Source organism: Haemorhous mexicanus, chromosome 1, assembly GCF_027477595.1.
Source record: "Haemorhous mexicanus isolate bHaeMex1 chromosome 1, bHaeMex1.pri, whole genome shotgun sequence".
Classification (NCBI taxonomy): domain Eukaryota; kingdom Metazoa; phylum Chordata; class Aves; order Passeriformes; family Fringillidae; genus Haemorhous; species Haemorhous mexicanus.
The window spans coordinates 64,894,570-64,910,414 of NC_082341.1; the positions used below are offsets into that span (position 1 = coordinate 64,894,570).

Below are 15,845 nucleotides of genomic sequence, written 5' to 3' on the forward strand. Positions count from 1 at the left end.
TCCCATGGATACTTTCCAGTTTTATTCTGCTGCCATAACATAGTCACACAGAAGAACTGAAGTGTAACAGGTCATGCTCTGCATTCAAATCTTTTTAATAACATTTAAACAAACCTACTCAAAGAAAACATTCCCCAGTTCTTTATTTGAGGGAATAAATTAAGCACAAAAGAAAAAATACATACATGCTTGAAATAAATTTTAACATAGATATTAAAAAAAAAATTTGGGCAACATTAAAGAATGAAGTCTCAGAACCAGCCTGATGTTCTTACATATTTCAAATGAACGTAAATTAAAGTGGAACATACTTATTTACTCCTCAAACTTCAGTGCAGCACAAAACAGTTTTAAGTGCCCTGGCACCAAAACAGTATACAAATAATTAGTAAACTAGGCCATTGGTAAAATTACCATTTGTTATCAGTTTTTCTAATGCTGTAAGCGTGCATTATCTAAAGCCAAATGTGATAGTATTTCTTCATGTCCATCTCGCTTCTCTCAAATACAGCATTTGTCTAGCTGCAAAGATGTAGCCAAATTGAAAACCCCACGTACAAATTAACAGAATGACATCAAGCATGTTCATACCAACTTTGGACTGGAGAAATGGATGCTGAGCTAAACTTTCCAGACAATGCCTACCTGAAATGTGACATGTTTGTATTTGTTACTAAGCTGACTGAAGTTTTTAAGCAAGGTTAGCTGAAGCAGCCATTGAATATAAGGTTTTGGGCTTATAGTAATTAGCTTTTTTTCCCACCCCCAGAAGCTCCTCTTCTAATAATTTGTCATACATGATAAAGTGGGAAAGAAACTTGGAACTCAAACAAATATACATAGCTCTCAATCTTTGCTAGTTATGCCATAAGTTGGCCTGTAATATATGAAATTAACAAAGTGCAAATGACTGCCAAAAGCAAAAATTGATGTCCTGATTTTTTTTATCATCAGAAGGCTTTGTCTTGCTTCTTGCAGCCTTCAAATTGCAATTTAATAATTGGAAATACTTTAAAACTGTACATACCAGTATTATGTAGAGGAAAATTATGAACAGTTACACTCTTCCTATTAGTCCATATAACTCAGCTTTAAGAAGCAGAACAGAATATATATCTGAAAAACATCTAGTTATATAAACATCTTCACCTTGTAAATTAGAGATTAAATAAAGGGTTTTAACAATATCATGCCTACTCTAAAAACAAAATACTACATATTTGAAAAGAAGAATTGCATTTATTCAGTAGGACCCTGCTGGTGTTCAAAGCCAGGTTGAACAAGGCCTTGAGCAACCTGGTCTAGGGTGAGGTGTCCCTGCCTATGGCAGGGGGCATTGGGACTAGATGATTGTTAAGGTCCATTCCAACCCCTTAACATCCTATGATTTTTCTTAAGGTTGCTTGTTGTTTATTTCCAAGGATGCAGCTTTAAGGAAATAAGCACTGTATCATTCTTAGATGAAGGGATTAATAAAAGAGAAAATGCATGAGAATGGGGCAGGATAGAGTAAGCGCTTACGTTCATTTCAGAAATCATAACATCTATGCAGCCAAGTTACAGAGAAGGTGTGGGAGAAGAGATCTAAAAGTGGATTTTTTTTTTTCATTAATACCAATATAGTGGAACAATATTACAATAGGTATCCCAGTCACATCTCTCTTATTTCTGTTGAAAAATATTTTCCTCTCCGTCCCATGATAAAGCTACTAGATAGATGTCTAGCTGTTACTGAATTACTTTCTCAAGTTGTTTTTAATAATACTTTCATAATAAAAGAAAAAAAACTTCAAGTCAAAGTGCAAGCCACCTTGTTTCAGCCCTTCATAAGAATGTTAATATTTTTCCTCATTCATCTTCACTTATTTTTTAATATAAAACTTCAATGAGCTATTAGGAACTTATAGTCCTGCACCCCTCACTGTACAGTCAAATCAGCAGATACTTCCTCTATTCAGGCCAAATGAATCTGGAAGTTTCTTTTCAAAATAATCATAGCAATATGGTATTTTTAAGCTATCCTGTTTCTACAGAAGCAATGAGCAAATCTAAACTCTTAGCCTATCATTGTAACAAGAATTTCTCTGAATAAGTAGCAGAGATATTTCAAAGTTTTTTAAAGTAAGCTAGAAGTTAATTTTTCAAGTTTTGATCAGCTACAATAACCTTTCTATGATTGCACTGTAAACTGTTCCAGCTCTCTTATTTAATGGAACAAACTTCATATCCCAAAGCCCACTTAGTGGATGCTAAGAATATGAAAAAATATTATAGAAAAGGTTAATTGGAAAAAGTGATAGTTGAATTCCTTCCTACATTAATCCTAGATTTTTTTTCTAGGCTATTCAGGCTCTTGGAAGCCAGTTTGAACTCCTATGAGCATAATCAACCTGAGAAGCACAGTTAGTGGAAAATTCCCATATCATTACTAACTGCCAGCATTTTTAATGCTGTATGTTAACTTAGTCTTGTTTTAATCTGACCTTCTGAAATGAAGGTTCACAATAGCATGACTTGAGCCATACAGAAGAGGACTCTTGACAAAAGTTCTCTTAGTTAAGCTGTGGCCAATGAGTCCAATGTCACTCCTGCTTGTAATACCTTAGCTGGAAAAAAGCCACCAACAATATGTATCATCAGGGCCTAAAAATGGGGTGGGGGAGAAAGAGGAAAAGGAAGATGAAGACTTTATCTTCAGGTACCATATACTATTCAAGTACCACGTAGGAAAAAGGCAGCAATAGGAAACTTGAAGATAGTTTTACCCACAGAAATCAATTAAAAATATATCTATAAACACAAAATTTCAGTACTTAAAATGCTGCTATTTTGCTGGCTTCTCGAACCCCACTCAAGTAAGCTCCTGTAACAGTCTGAGGAAAGTGCCTATTTGTGGCCTGTATCCAAAAAAAAAAAAAAAAGAGAAAGAAAAAAAGTCAATTATTTCTAAAACTAATAGTACAAAATTTTAGTTTATAAGATCAGTTTTGTTTTCCTTAAGCATATACCTACATTTTTAAAAGCCATGGGGAAACTCCTTAGTAAGAACATTAAAGGAAACGCTCAAGATTTTTAGCAACTTCAAAACTTGCAAGCAAGTCAGCTACAAAAGCAGCAGTCTGTTCTGCTATCTGCACGTTAGTGGGGCAGGTTAAGTTCTGCCCCAGTACAGAATGCATCCTACACCACCATGGTGCATTTGTTATGTTACCCGCAAGTGGAGTAACAGACAATTTGACTAAAAATTCATTTTACTCCTGACCTGAAATATTTGGCAGACTTCCCATGCCCAGTAATGATATGAATAGAGAGGGTTCTGTGAAAAAATTATTCGCATATTTATATAACAATATTTATATACTACCTCTACATTAATGATGTTGGGTAACAAGAGATGATCTTCCATAAGAAACTGCTCCCAGTAGCCCTAATCAATGGTAACAAAGATACTTACCTCACCAGCAAAAAAAACTTTTCCTTGTATGTCTTCAGCTATCATGTCGTAAGCTTCGCCGCTGCCCCCGGTTTTCACAAAGCTGTACGCCATCTGCAGCCAAGGGTCATTGCTCCATCGAGTAACAAAAAACTTCACTGGCTCAGGAACCTCCTGCATAACCAAAACAGAAGTTAAGCACTGCAAAGAAGAGTTCAGAATTGCACAGCTTTTTCTCAAACAGTTTCTGGTCATCTTTGGAGTATTTAGTATTATTAAGAGACAGATTAGATCACATTCCAGAATTCAATTCCTTTTTTTTTATCACAGTACTAACCACAAAAATAATTTTAATTGCTAAACTCGCCTGATGCCTGAAATACCACAGCTGCACTATTCTGAATGCAACAGATCTGCATATTGTAATACACCTAGAAGGATGCCAAAAAAAATCCCCTTAAAATACATATACACATACTCTTGTAAACAATTACTATACTGATATTGTTCAACATGTACATATGTATAATGTAAGCAATTTTTGTCTTGGTTAGGCATAATGCTTGTTACATCTAGCTTGTTAAATCTCAAAATTCAATTTTCATTTTGGAGATAATTTTATCCCAATGGATCAATAAGATTATTTATCTAAGATCAGAAAATGAGCTGTCTTGAAAACTAGGTTCAGAGAGAAAATAAAAACCAGGAAGTCAGGGTCTCGCTGAGCCACAACAAGTAATACTGTGTATTCTTTGTCACATTGCAGCATGCAAATTCCAAAGATTTCTACCAAAAAGAGCCTGAGTAACACTTGTATGAAGGCTTAGTCAACTACAACTGTGTCTTACTCTGCAGGAGCTCAGGACAAGTAAACAGAAGCAGTTCTGCTTGCCTCTTGCACAAGGTCTGCTATCAACAGATAAATTCCATTCAGGCAGCACATGAGAAACTCAAGCTCAAGCAATCAAATCAAGGACCAGCCAAATATGACAAGTTGTAGGGATGTCCCAGAAGTAGCTCTGGTACACCCTGAAGCTGAAAATCCCACTGCATCATCCTCAGGTGACTGAAATTCACAACTACTGTAAACCATGGAGACAGCCATGAAAATCACTCTTCTGGACCAGAGTGGCACTTAAACCAAAGACCCATTTGCTACATTTTCATGAGATCAAGATAGAGGTATGTAAACCTCCACTGCATGTGGCTCTAATAACAATAAAGCCATTACCTAGCCTATGTTTCTAGGAATAGTTGAGCTTTCAGATACTGAAATTCTTCCAAGATAATTAATCCTAACATTTGAACCATCAGTAAAACTTGAGATATCACCCCTGAACACATTCATTTCTGGGGATCTAACTGTTTGAAGTAAATTAATTGAAGCATTATTGTCTCTAGAGTGGTATGCAAATAACATTGCTAAGTGATAGTGTTCTGCTTGCCCTAGATTTCCCTGATTTTCCTATTTGTTTTTATCCTAATGATGATCTGGAGGAAGGAAAAAAGGTAGAAATTTTTATCTAGGGTTTTTTTACATTCAGGATGTAGGACTCTTGCTCTATCATTTTGCCTGTACCTCCATCCCAAGACAGCTGAGAAAGGGTTGTTCGTTAGTAGAAGAGAAATGGATTGGATTGGTTTGGGGGTGTTGTAATTTCAGTTGCCTTGGCATGGCAGAAGGCAGAAATCAATCCAATTCATTGAGTTTAAAGATCCTACCATATATTAGAAGTGGTGATGACCAAAAAAAAAGTGACAAGTAAGTATGAAGTATGTTTTGTGCTACTTGCCTGAAGTACTGCTTTTAATTAATTTTGCTTTTTAAAAACATTTTAAAGGATGGTAGTTCATTTCTATTTTTCCGTTATATACTACTGTACTTCAGAGAGATCTAAGGTATTTCAATATACATTTTTCACCCAAAAGACCAAAAATTGTGATTTTTAGTATGTCGCAAAGAAAACCTATTCCCTGAAACTGACAAGAAAAGAAAAATAGTTTTAAATGTCAAAGGTCTTACTATACATCATGAAGTACTACACTTGAAAGCTTTATTCTGGTGTCAAGTTAATTCATGTCTTAATGAAAGAGGCTTGCTTCTCTTACCTGCTCCTTAAACAGCTCTCGGAGTACAGTCATACACTGTTGCAGTACTTGTTGATCATCTAAATTCTTAATGGTTGTCACAGCATCTCCGGTGACCACTGACATTAAAATGCTTTCTTTGCCCTAAAAACAAGACCTTATTAAGTATTTCATAAACAATCTCTTTTCATTGGTATTGCAAAGATATTTTCAGGTGCAAAGCAACTGTTGTTCTAGAGAAAAGCGAGTTTGATTCCTTGGAACAAAGGGCGCATATTCTACATTAATTATGCTCAAATTACTACATCTTCTGATGTCTTGTTCACAGATCTGTTACAGCCAGCCCCTATTACTACTTGCTGAATTTACTGAAAACTTCCTATCTACCTACTTAAAGGCTGTACCACAAAAAAATTACATTGATAGTGTTATTCTTTGTGCACCCTCTTAAGCTTCAGTTTTGTGCCAAACTTTCACCTCAGCTGTACTCTATTTCCAAAATGTGGTGACAGAGAGAGTCTATTTAAATACTAGTTAGGTATGTTTTTGATTAGACCAATACTAGGTTCTTACCAGCAGATTTTGGACCAAGAAGTGAAAGGTCACGTTACTGGTATTTCCTTCCACCTCATGATATCTGCTACCATGCAGAAGTTTTAGAGGGGAAGTGGTGAGTAGGGAAGATCACACAGGTTCTGAGTGCCTTTGAAGCACTCTGCCTCTCTTATGTGAGGCAACAATTCTTCTGTTACTAACTTTGATAACTAGTAGAGAATAGCTATCAAGAAAATTAAGTATTATATGAAGGGTCTCTGGACAACACCAGCACACTGAACCTCTTGTAGCATGAGCTTAAGAGTACTGGAGAGAATTCATTTAAGCAAAGTTGTATACAGGCACAAATCAGGCAGTAACAGAGCACAAACGTCGCAGGATGGTCTCCTTTTGGAGTGAGACATCAGGTTACAAAATGGCCTTTTAATTGCTGCCAAGTAGTAAGCAGCAGCTGTTGTAAAAGTATGAAGAGGTACAACATAAATGTGTAATGTATCTGCTTGAAACTGGCAGGCAAGAGAAATGTGATGTCAATCCACTGGTTTCAATTTGCTTTGAAATTCATGAGTATGAAACTGACCCTACAGATCTCAGTTTCATGCAGAACTTGGTGTTTGTCTTTTCTTGCTATTCCAAATAGTTATTCAGACTACTGCAAGCCAGTAAGCATTAGTAAGTCAGCATGATCTTTTAAACTGGATTTTTAGCTGATTTAATAAGGGAACAGAGTCCTAAACTGGAAGTGACTAGTAGCCTTTTTTCCCACATTAGCAGGTTTATAGTAAAGTATTACAGACTTGTCTTCAGTAGAGATTGAGAATGTACTTGCTTGTATATTAGTCTGTATCTGAACAGTGGAAAACATTCCCATTTATTACAACAAAATATTGATGAGCTTTATCTAGATAAATAACACTGCTTCCACTACTTTTAATAGCTGCAGATGGGGGGTGGGAAGAAGAAAAATTTTGTTGTTTAGTAATTATTGCACCTAGATTTCAAACTGAATTTATGAAGGGCCAAGAGAAAACACAGTTGGCATATATCATACCTCTGGATCCATGTCATAGAAGACACTAAAGAGCCCACGTTGGCTGGAATTGGGTGGAACATGACCAAAAAAATCAGCTCCTTGAATTTTACTGTCCCAAAATCTATATGGAAACTGCAAGGCAATCTAGAAAGATATAGAAAAAATGGAATTTAAGCATTTCATACCACAAAACTCATAAGAGGATTTGGTATATGTTCTTCTAATGCATTTTCCTGTTTCCACTCATTTAGACACAGCTCTTCCTATGAGTGGGTCTCAACAGAGAATAAATGAACCTGTCTTCCAAGGGGGACAGGCAAAGAAAAAAAATATACTGATATCATAAACTGCAAAGGCACAGAATATTAAATCCACAATGGAAGTAATTGTGTAAAATGCTCAAGTAATTCAGCAGATTTTTTTTTAAACCTGATGTGTAACTTACATGAGAGGCATCCTCTATTTGGAGTTTCTTAATCTTGTCTTTAAATTTCAACATTGTCATAATCCTTTTTCTGGCATTACTTTGTTACTGCTTTGTTCTAAGCACACATCTTACTGGGGAGCTTTTCAGGAGAGGCTGTGTTTTTGTATTGGGAAAAGGTAGGAGATTTTACTCTGGTCCAACACACAACTTTCAGTATTCTTTGCAAATACTTTATGAATTTACTAGGTTAAAATGAGTTGAAGTAAACACATTATTGGAATTCTGAAAGATCCAAGACCACCATGAATCTAAATTAATAACAAAATATTTAAGCCTTGAAATTCTTCTGTGAACAGTTTCTTTAAAAATGCCATTAGGTTGTGAGGTCTAAGAAACAGAAATACATGTGATCCCTGAGAGTATTTTGCTCTCCTGGGCTACTGTATACAAGTAAAACATAAATGTAAGTTTATGCATCATAAGCCCTGATAAATACACTGCAAAAGCAGCAGGGACAAAACAGCCAATGTTTCTATGAAAAGAAAATTAAAGATAATACAAAATCACTTACTTTCTCAATGACTCCTGCTCCCAAACTATTAATGGCTTTAATTTTTTTTTCTGACAGTGGAGGATTAAATTGAATGGCATTTTTCTGAAGAAGGGCCAGTGGTATAGTCACTAATACCTGAAAGAAATAGCTACAATCACAACAGTACCAAGACCTGAATACAGCACTTAAACCTCACAGCATCCTCCTAACTATGAATTATGCTAGTAAGACTTGAATTATGTTAGTAGGTGCAGCATAATAACGCACCAGACATTTCTAGATTAGTGTCTGGTTTTAGTTCCCATTAATTGGAAACACATGCCTTACATTCAGGTGAGAATAGATCCCACAGTTCACTGATTTTAAGTCATAGTCTGATTAACTGCTTGTATAATAGTGGCTAGCCATGCTACCAAATACTTCAGTAAATGATAGTCAATGGCTCTCAGATTAACTAAACTGTCTGTTTGAAATGAGAGATAGAAAGTCAGTGATTTGGTTTGGTTTGAATTCCTTCAGAGATTCCTTCTCTTTAAAATATACTCAGTAATACTGTTGATGTCAATCCAATCATTATCAAGTTTATGTATCATTTTAAAAATGACTGAAAGCTAAATTACTCAGCATGAAGAAGGTGGAGATGCAAGGAATAAGAGAGACTGAGAAATAGCAGTTGTCAAATCCTGGAAATTTTAACATGATACACATGCTAAGGGGGAGTAAAGCTGAGCAGGGAATGGAACTAGTTAACATAAATGTCACTTCAAAGACCAGATAAAAATCTATTTGCTTCACATTTTTAGTACTACCCTTTTAGTCCTTAGTTTTTCAAATCAACTCATACTCAAATCTCAAGCATGCTCACCAAAAATTAGGCTCTAGGACACCCAAATAAAGGCCACTAAAATACATGAGTATTCATCTTTGAATGGGAAAAAATGGACTAAATGGACTAGTATTCTGAGACAAAGAAAACAAAAAAAAGGACATGTACTGTGTGTTCTCTAAAATCCTTAGTCTTGAAGTATACTTGGTACCTTTTGTGTTGTCCACACTGTTCCATCTGCAGTAGTGATCTGCACTTCTTCACCAGAATAGTCAATACTCTGAACCTATTGAAAGACACATTGAGAGAGTGTACTACAAAATGTACGTATGCAATGCAAATTCCAGCAAGAATAGCTAAAATAGCACTTGTCAGCAATCTAGAAAGTGAATAACACAAATTTCCAGAGAAATTCTGAAAGACAAAAAATAGCCTTCATGAAGCCGAAAAAGAAAAATCATCATGATTCTAACATGTAAGATCATATAAAAATGTTTAAGTACTGATAGTCCTCAGAGAGAATTTCAGAAATTTTGAAATTGTCCTCTTGGTTCTTTTTAAAGACAAGTTGAAACAGTCACAGGCACAGATTCGCCTGGTCCCAAAGAATACAAATACATGACTGGGTGTTTCAAAGCAATCCAAGACAGGCACTGCATCAATGTTTTCCAGACTTACTGGGAAATTCAGCCGGATGTCCAGCCCTTCTGCCAGCTTATCAATCACAGTTGAATATCCCACAGTTAGAAGAGTGTGATCTCCAGCAAACTGGGCAAAAAATTCATTGTGGTCCCATGAGCGTGCAGATACCTGTGGACAGAACATAACTGGCTGTTTCTACTGGTGAGGGGACATGGGTACTATGAAAAGTTCCACAGTTTAGAAGAAGCCACCATAATTCCTTTGCAATTAGGAAAAAAAAAAAAATGTGTTTCAACAGAATTTATGGCAATGCTGACAAAATCAAAATTTTGCCAGCTTATTTACCTAATGCCAGTATATAACATATGAATTGCTGGATTAGGAAAAGTCATAATAGGGGTTGGTCAGTAGCAGGCAATTTATGGTTCTGCTTAGCAGAGAAAACAAGGAAAATAGTACAAAAATCCAGGTGAATTGCCGTGTATTTATTTCAGTTGACTGTATCTAGCAAAGTAATCAGATTTTACAGCCTTAGGATTTCATATAAAAATAGAAATAGCTTATTTCCCAACACGAAGAAGAAAATAAGACACAAAAAACACCAACTTGATGGAATTTTTCTGTCACTTTGCAGGTTGTTCCAAGATACCTTTCATTGACTTTGTCCTCTAGCCCCTGCAACCTTATAGTTGATAAAACAGTAGTATTTTCACCAAGCAATTGCCACTTAGCAGTGAAAAATCTGAAACAATTCTCAAACTACTATTCAGATGCCAATTCCTATCATTGCAAATGCATAAAATCAATCATATTTTGATTTCAAAATTGAAGGTAAGGTAGATTTTTGCATCTTTCTTAATTTCCCTGGGCACTCATGGAATATGAAAATTTGACCTATCAAAATATTTTCCAGTGACTGCTCTGGTATAGCATTGTCTTGCAGATTTTTGTTATGTTCTTTTATGCTTCTCAGTTCAGATTTGTGCATCTGCACATATCAGTCAGCTGTCCTACTGCTGTAGTGCAATTGATGCTAAATGTCTTTAAATCTAGCAACAGGACGAGTAAACAATGCACTGCCAACAACAAGATACTTTTGAATTTCCTGGAGCTGCTTGGCTAAAACTGAAGTCAGGAGGGCCAAGAGAGTACCTAGGAGTGGTGAACTGGGGCTCACCACCAGCAGGTTGGAACACTTCAGGAGTCAAATGCCTTTATTCTCAAGATACATAGCAGGGTAGAGAAATACCTCAGTTTCTGAGCAGAGCTGAGAAGCAGAAGTCACACCCAGCATCTGAGGAGGAGTAACTCTCCTGTGAATCCTATCACCCAGCATGTCAGCAAAATGCCTGGCTCCCTTCTAACCATCTACTCTCAACTTCTACTTAAAGAGCATCTCACTGGAAGCACATCAGGAGCTCCCATCAGATTAAATAAGGCAGTGTTGGAGTCAGTGTCTCAGTGCTTTCAAACAACAGGTTATGGGTGTAGGAATAGTCAGGATAGCTGATTCTTCCTCTAGGGCCATAGAATGGATCACATGATTTCTCAGTGTTACTTCTGACTCTGTCTTCTGTGAAGCTCAGTCACTTCAGAACACAGCTGTCAAAACCCACCTGAGAGAGATTGCTGCCACAGGCATATTCCAAATTACTGAGATGGAACTGTAGTACTTTTTCTTCCAGCTCACTGAACTGGATACCAGACTCCTGAATAAAGGCTTTATAGATCTCTTGTATTTTTTCTGTGAAAAAACACATTTAAAATAAGAATATATGACAATTTGTCAGAAGTGCTACTGCATTTCAACATGCTGTTCCCTGGATCACAGGATTTTCATGCTTATTGCTAATTTGTACCAAGATGTTTTTCTTCTCATAGGAAAAAAAGAAAAACAAAACTTCAAGATCTTTTCACTGATAAAATATAACTTTGTTCTTTACTCACAAGTTTCTGAGTGACACAGTAGAGAAATTAATTGTTTAGCTATCATCAATGTAGAGTTGAAGATTTCAGGTAAAATACACTTTAAGATAATGAAGGATCCGTGCAAATAAATCCTGATTCATTTTTACAAAATCAAAGAACTGAGAAATTTGATCTAGGGTTCACTGAAGAACATAGGAGTTACTAATTCTGTCTTACAGAATCCATGCTGAAGAGATTTGGGAGGCAGACATTTCTGAGCAAGTTTATTTTTTGCTGTTGAGTTTGCAAGCTGTGAGTGTGGTAGGAGGTGTTACCAATGGAGATGGGACTATTCTTGCCAGCAGAAGGCTTTGATCACGCTCTTTTTTAGGCAGATTAGTCAAAAAGTATAAGAGCTAAGTCTAGCATGGCCTGCTTCAGCCAGAAGTAAGTCTTTTGAACTGCCAGTGACACTAGTTATACTGAAAAAGGTACCTCATGAAAACAAGATACAATATCAGAAATATCTATTGGATTTAAGGTCAGATGGACAGCCACAGACTTCTAAACACATCTGATGTAAGAGCCAGTTTAATATAGAACTTTATGAACACAGCCAACATCTTCACTTTACAATACATGTCTCACTTACCACCAAGAGGAACATCTTGATGTTGGGTTTTATCTTTTCTCCACTCAGAGACGACATCTAGGATGGCATTGAAATGAAAGTCCATACGTTTATCAATAGTGGGATCTGTTATCCTTCCACCTTCCTGGATCAAGTCACATTTCTCCCCTAGTTTGTGCATTTTAATGCCAAGCTTAAGAAAAAGACATTTTATTGCTTTTTTAAGTATAGAAAAACTACAGCACCCAGCCTGCTCAAAGTTACTTAACCTACGGTGAGTGCCTCAAATTTAAGTGATACCACTTAAAAAACATCAGCAACTTTGGTCAGAGTAACTCTTGCTCTCTTCAAACTGGAATATCAGCAATCCTTCTACCTGTTAATTGTCCACAAATTGGTTTTTTCCCACTTTCCTATAATTTCCTTTACTGGGGATTCACAGAAACTTCCTCTGGAACTTTCCTGTCAGGCAAGGAGTAGTATAGAAATTTAGTCTGGTAATCAAACATGATGAACCAGTCTCCTTTATTTCTACCTCAATTTATTTTCTAAGTCACAATTAAAATCAGTTACTTTCTACAACTTTCTGGTGTCTGAGGCCCAAACAGTTCCCTGAATTCAGGAATTGACAGGATATTGCTTGCCAGTTAACCACCAATATTATTAACAACCAAGCAAAGAAAGAAATTATTTGGAATTAAACCTTGCTTTGTTTGTCCAACCTGCATTGAAAACACAACAGAGCTAAATTTGAATAAAGATGGTTTTGCATTCTACAGAGTCAATCCAGAAAAAATAGCATAAATATAGTGCTAATTTCTTCTTAAAAGCTTTTTACTTAGGACATGCTCCAGTGTTTTTCACATATCCTTACATCTATCTAGACTGTTGGTCACCACTGCAGATCTTAAGACAGAGCTGTACTTTCAATGAAAAATTACATTAAATGACCACAAAGGGATGAGTATCTGAAGTGTATCCTGAAGTCATTGTTCCCCGTTTCATAAATAAAACAGGATTTAAAAAAAAAAAAAAAAAACAGAATTTCTTAATGGCACTATAGGTCACTAAACAATTAAAGCGGCACGGGCTGGATTTGCATGTGTCTCTGGGGAAAATCCATACTCAGATTCAACACGGAGAAATTCAAATTCCTACCTCCAAAAAACCAAAACAAAACTAGCAAGTAAGAATTTTTAAAGAAACTGAACTGCAGCATGTTTGCATCAGTAGCAATTTAGTTGTTAGACATGTTAATCTTAACCAGTGCAGAATTTGACTAGAAATATCGAGAGGCAGCAAAGGCAGATCCATCACAAAAGCAGTATCCTCCCACAGTAAAGCCTTTCTCAGCCCTCAGGAAAGCTCCTGGGGACCTTTTATGTTACTACCTGTAGAAAAGAGGAAAAAAGTGGTTTCTTCTGGTTTTGAAGCTGGAGCCACCTTGCTTTTCCTTACATAATGTTCCTGAAACCATTCTAGAGCCCTTCTCAGTTCCCAACTGTTATCAAAGATATATTAACAACGTGGAGTTTACTTACAATGTAGAACAGGACTTTAATCATGTCACAAGAAAAGGACTCCCACCCTTACCCAGCCATCTGAGCCTGGCTTTAACAAGTTTTTCACTAGTGATAATCATGACCACTGCAGGAACCCACTTGCTCACACATTAGTGCCATTGGGTTGTTGACACATCCATTGACGATTTGTGCACCTCTTCCAACAGTGACTCCTGTGAACGTCTTGTCGTCCCACACTCGGCCACCAATTCTGTCTTTAGCTTCTAAGACAATGACCTGTGGCAAAATGCAGCTTAGTAAATTGCAAGATTTAATTCTACTAAACATATCTGTTCAACTCCAGAGCAAAGGAGAAAACAAAACACAAAAAAAAAAAAAAAACCCTGAGCAATTCAGCAATGTTAGCAATCTTAACACTTCTTTTCATTTCTGGATTATTTGTAGTTAATTTATGCATTTAAATCATCTTAAAAAGGTCACACTTTGGGATATACACATATAAATATAACTATTACTTTAGAAACAAGCCAAACAAAAATAAGCCTTTTTAAAAAACCTGGAGATTTATTCTGGAAATCTCAAAATTGGAGTTTAAGGCATGCTACAGGCTATTAAACACAATGATCTGGGTGCAGTGTCTATAAAAAATATATGCTGCATGCTGTTTAATTTTAGATACAAATAAATGCTGGTTTTAAACAGCAGGTTTACTCAGTAAAACCTCAGATTAATTAGGGTGCCCTATTAATTAGGCTGCCCTGTACGTACAGTTTTGTAACAAGAATGTAGGCTTTTTCTTTTTGATAAACAACACTTTTCAAAGAGAGCAAGTGTGATTTCCTAAAGTAAAGTACTCTAAAGCTTCTTACCTTAATTCCAAAGTTGTGCAGTTGTCGGGCTGCTGCTAATCCTGCTGCACCAGCCCCAACAATAATGACAGATTTCTAAAAAATATTAAAGTATTTAAATAAAAATAGTTAGAAATAAAATAGAAATTGTAATTTCACTCTCATTTGCTAAAGGTAAAAATGTTTGTAGAAGTGTAGACTCTCTTGTCATCTAAAGTAATCTCTGATAATTTTTAATGACGGCAGTGCATTTAATGTAAAAAAAATCAGCAGTAGCTTTGAAAATAGTTATTAAAATTTTTAAGGACTTCAAAAGAAGATGCCTCAGGTTTTTTTAACAGAAAGAACTGAAGTAACAAAAAGTAACAAAAGTAGGAATCTAATTGAATATATCAGACAAGAAACATACTTACCTTGTAAAGATTTCAATCATAGATTGGATTGACCAGTAAAAACTATTTTATAAATGAAAAACATCTCCAAATACACTTTCCAAACATGACTGACAATTTCTAGGAGATATCCTGTTACGGAATACAGTAATTTAATAAGCTTTGGGTGCTATCTAACAACTTTCTAGTCATAAACATGTTCCCTCTTAATCACAGTTCTTGCAAACCAACCTGGAATAGCAGTTTCCTTACCTAAGGAAACAGAGGTGTATTCTAGGAGCCACAGAACCTGTACATTTTTCACACAGTTTCCATCCATTTGAACAGCACACTGAATGCACAAATCCATGGAAATTAATTCCATAGATTTTAGTGGGAAAAAATCTTTTTTGGAAGGAGTCTAATTGATGTAGTTTCCATACCCATTGAAGGCACAAGAGAACAATGTTAAAAACTTTCCATATATTAGGTTTTAGATGTAATTTTACCTATCATTCCATACATTTATGTAAATGAGCCAAAAATCCAGAACCAAACAAATTATTGCATGCACCATGTAGTTTTATAGCACTAATAATGTAGGGATTATTACAAAAACTTACATTGTGGTATTCCTTAGGAAGAAGGTACTGGTCAGGACTGACTGATAAAATCCCTGTATTAATTAGCCCTTTCCTTGTCATAAAATACAGGATCCTCTCCATTTCCTGTACACAGCGGATCCGCACAAGCCCCCGAACAATTATATGATGGATACATTTCTGAGGGGTGAGAGCCTCCTGCAAAGGAGAAAGGAAGAATAAAAATTGTTGATGTTCTAATATTCCATTTATTCATAAGTTTACATCATATTTAAACTGTAAACCAAATGGTAAAAAAATCACGCCTCAGGCTGCTGAGAGCATTTTAAAAGCATTTTTGTGGAAATTTCTTGTTAGCGAGCTTTACACAGTAAGGTAACAATTTATTAAGTAAGATTAGCATGG

General features: G+C 35.9%; 1 protein-coding gene across 2 annotated transcripts in view; it reads right to left on the minus strand.

The window, feature by feature from the left end:
- KDM1B (lysine demethylase 1B) overlaps positions 1 to 15,845 on the minus strand; it is a 27,630-nt gene continuing 11,785 nt past the window's right edge. For both annotated transcript variants that reach the window (XM_059851644.1, XM_059851635.1), the window contains exons 11-22: positions 15,462 to 15,638; positions 14,489 to 14,563; positions 13,758 to 13,895; positions 12,118 to 12,289; positions 11,174 to 11,301; positions 9,594 to 9,725; positions 9,127 to 9,201; positions 8,108 to 8,224; positions 7,128 to 7,253; positions 5,543 to 5,665; positions 3,455 to 3,607; positions 1 to 2,897 (exon numbers count right to left, since the gene is read on the minus strand). In XM_059851644.1, the coding sequence (XP_059707627.1) occupies positions 2,814 to 2,897; positions 3,455 to 3,607; positions 5,543 to 5,665; positions 7,128 to 7,253; positions 8,108 to 8,224; positions 9,127 to 9,201; positions 9,594 to 9,725; positions 11,174 to 11,301; positions 12,118 to 12,289; positions 13,758 to 13,895; positions 14,489 to 14,563; positions 15,462 to 15,638 (1,500 nt within the window). In that variant the 3' untranslated portion in view covers positions 1 to 2,813. The remainder of the gene's footprint in view (positions 2,898 to 3,454; positions 3,608 to 5,542; positions 5,666 to 7,127; positions 7,254 to 8,107; positions 8,225 to 9,126; positions 9,202 to 9,593; positions 9,726 to 11,173; positions 11,302 to 12,117; positions 12,290 to 13,757; positions 13,896 to 14,488; positions 14,564 to 15,461; positions 15,639 to 15,845) is intronic.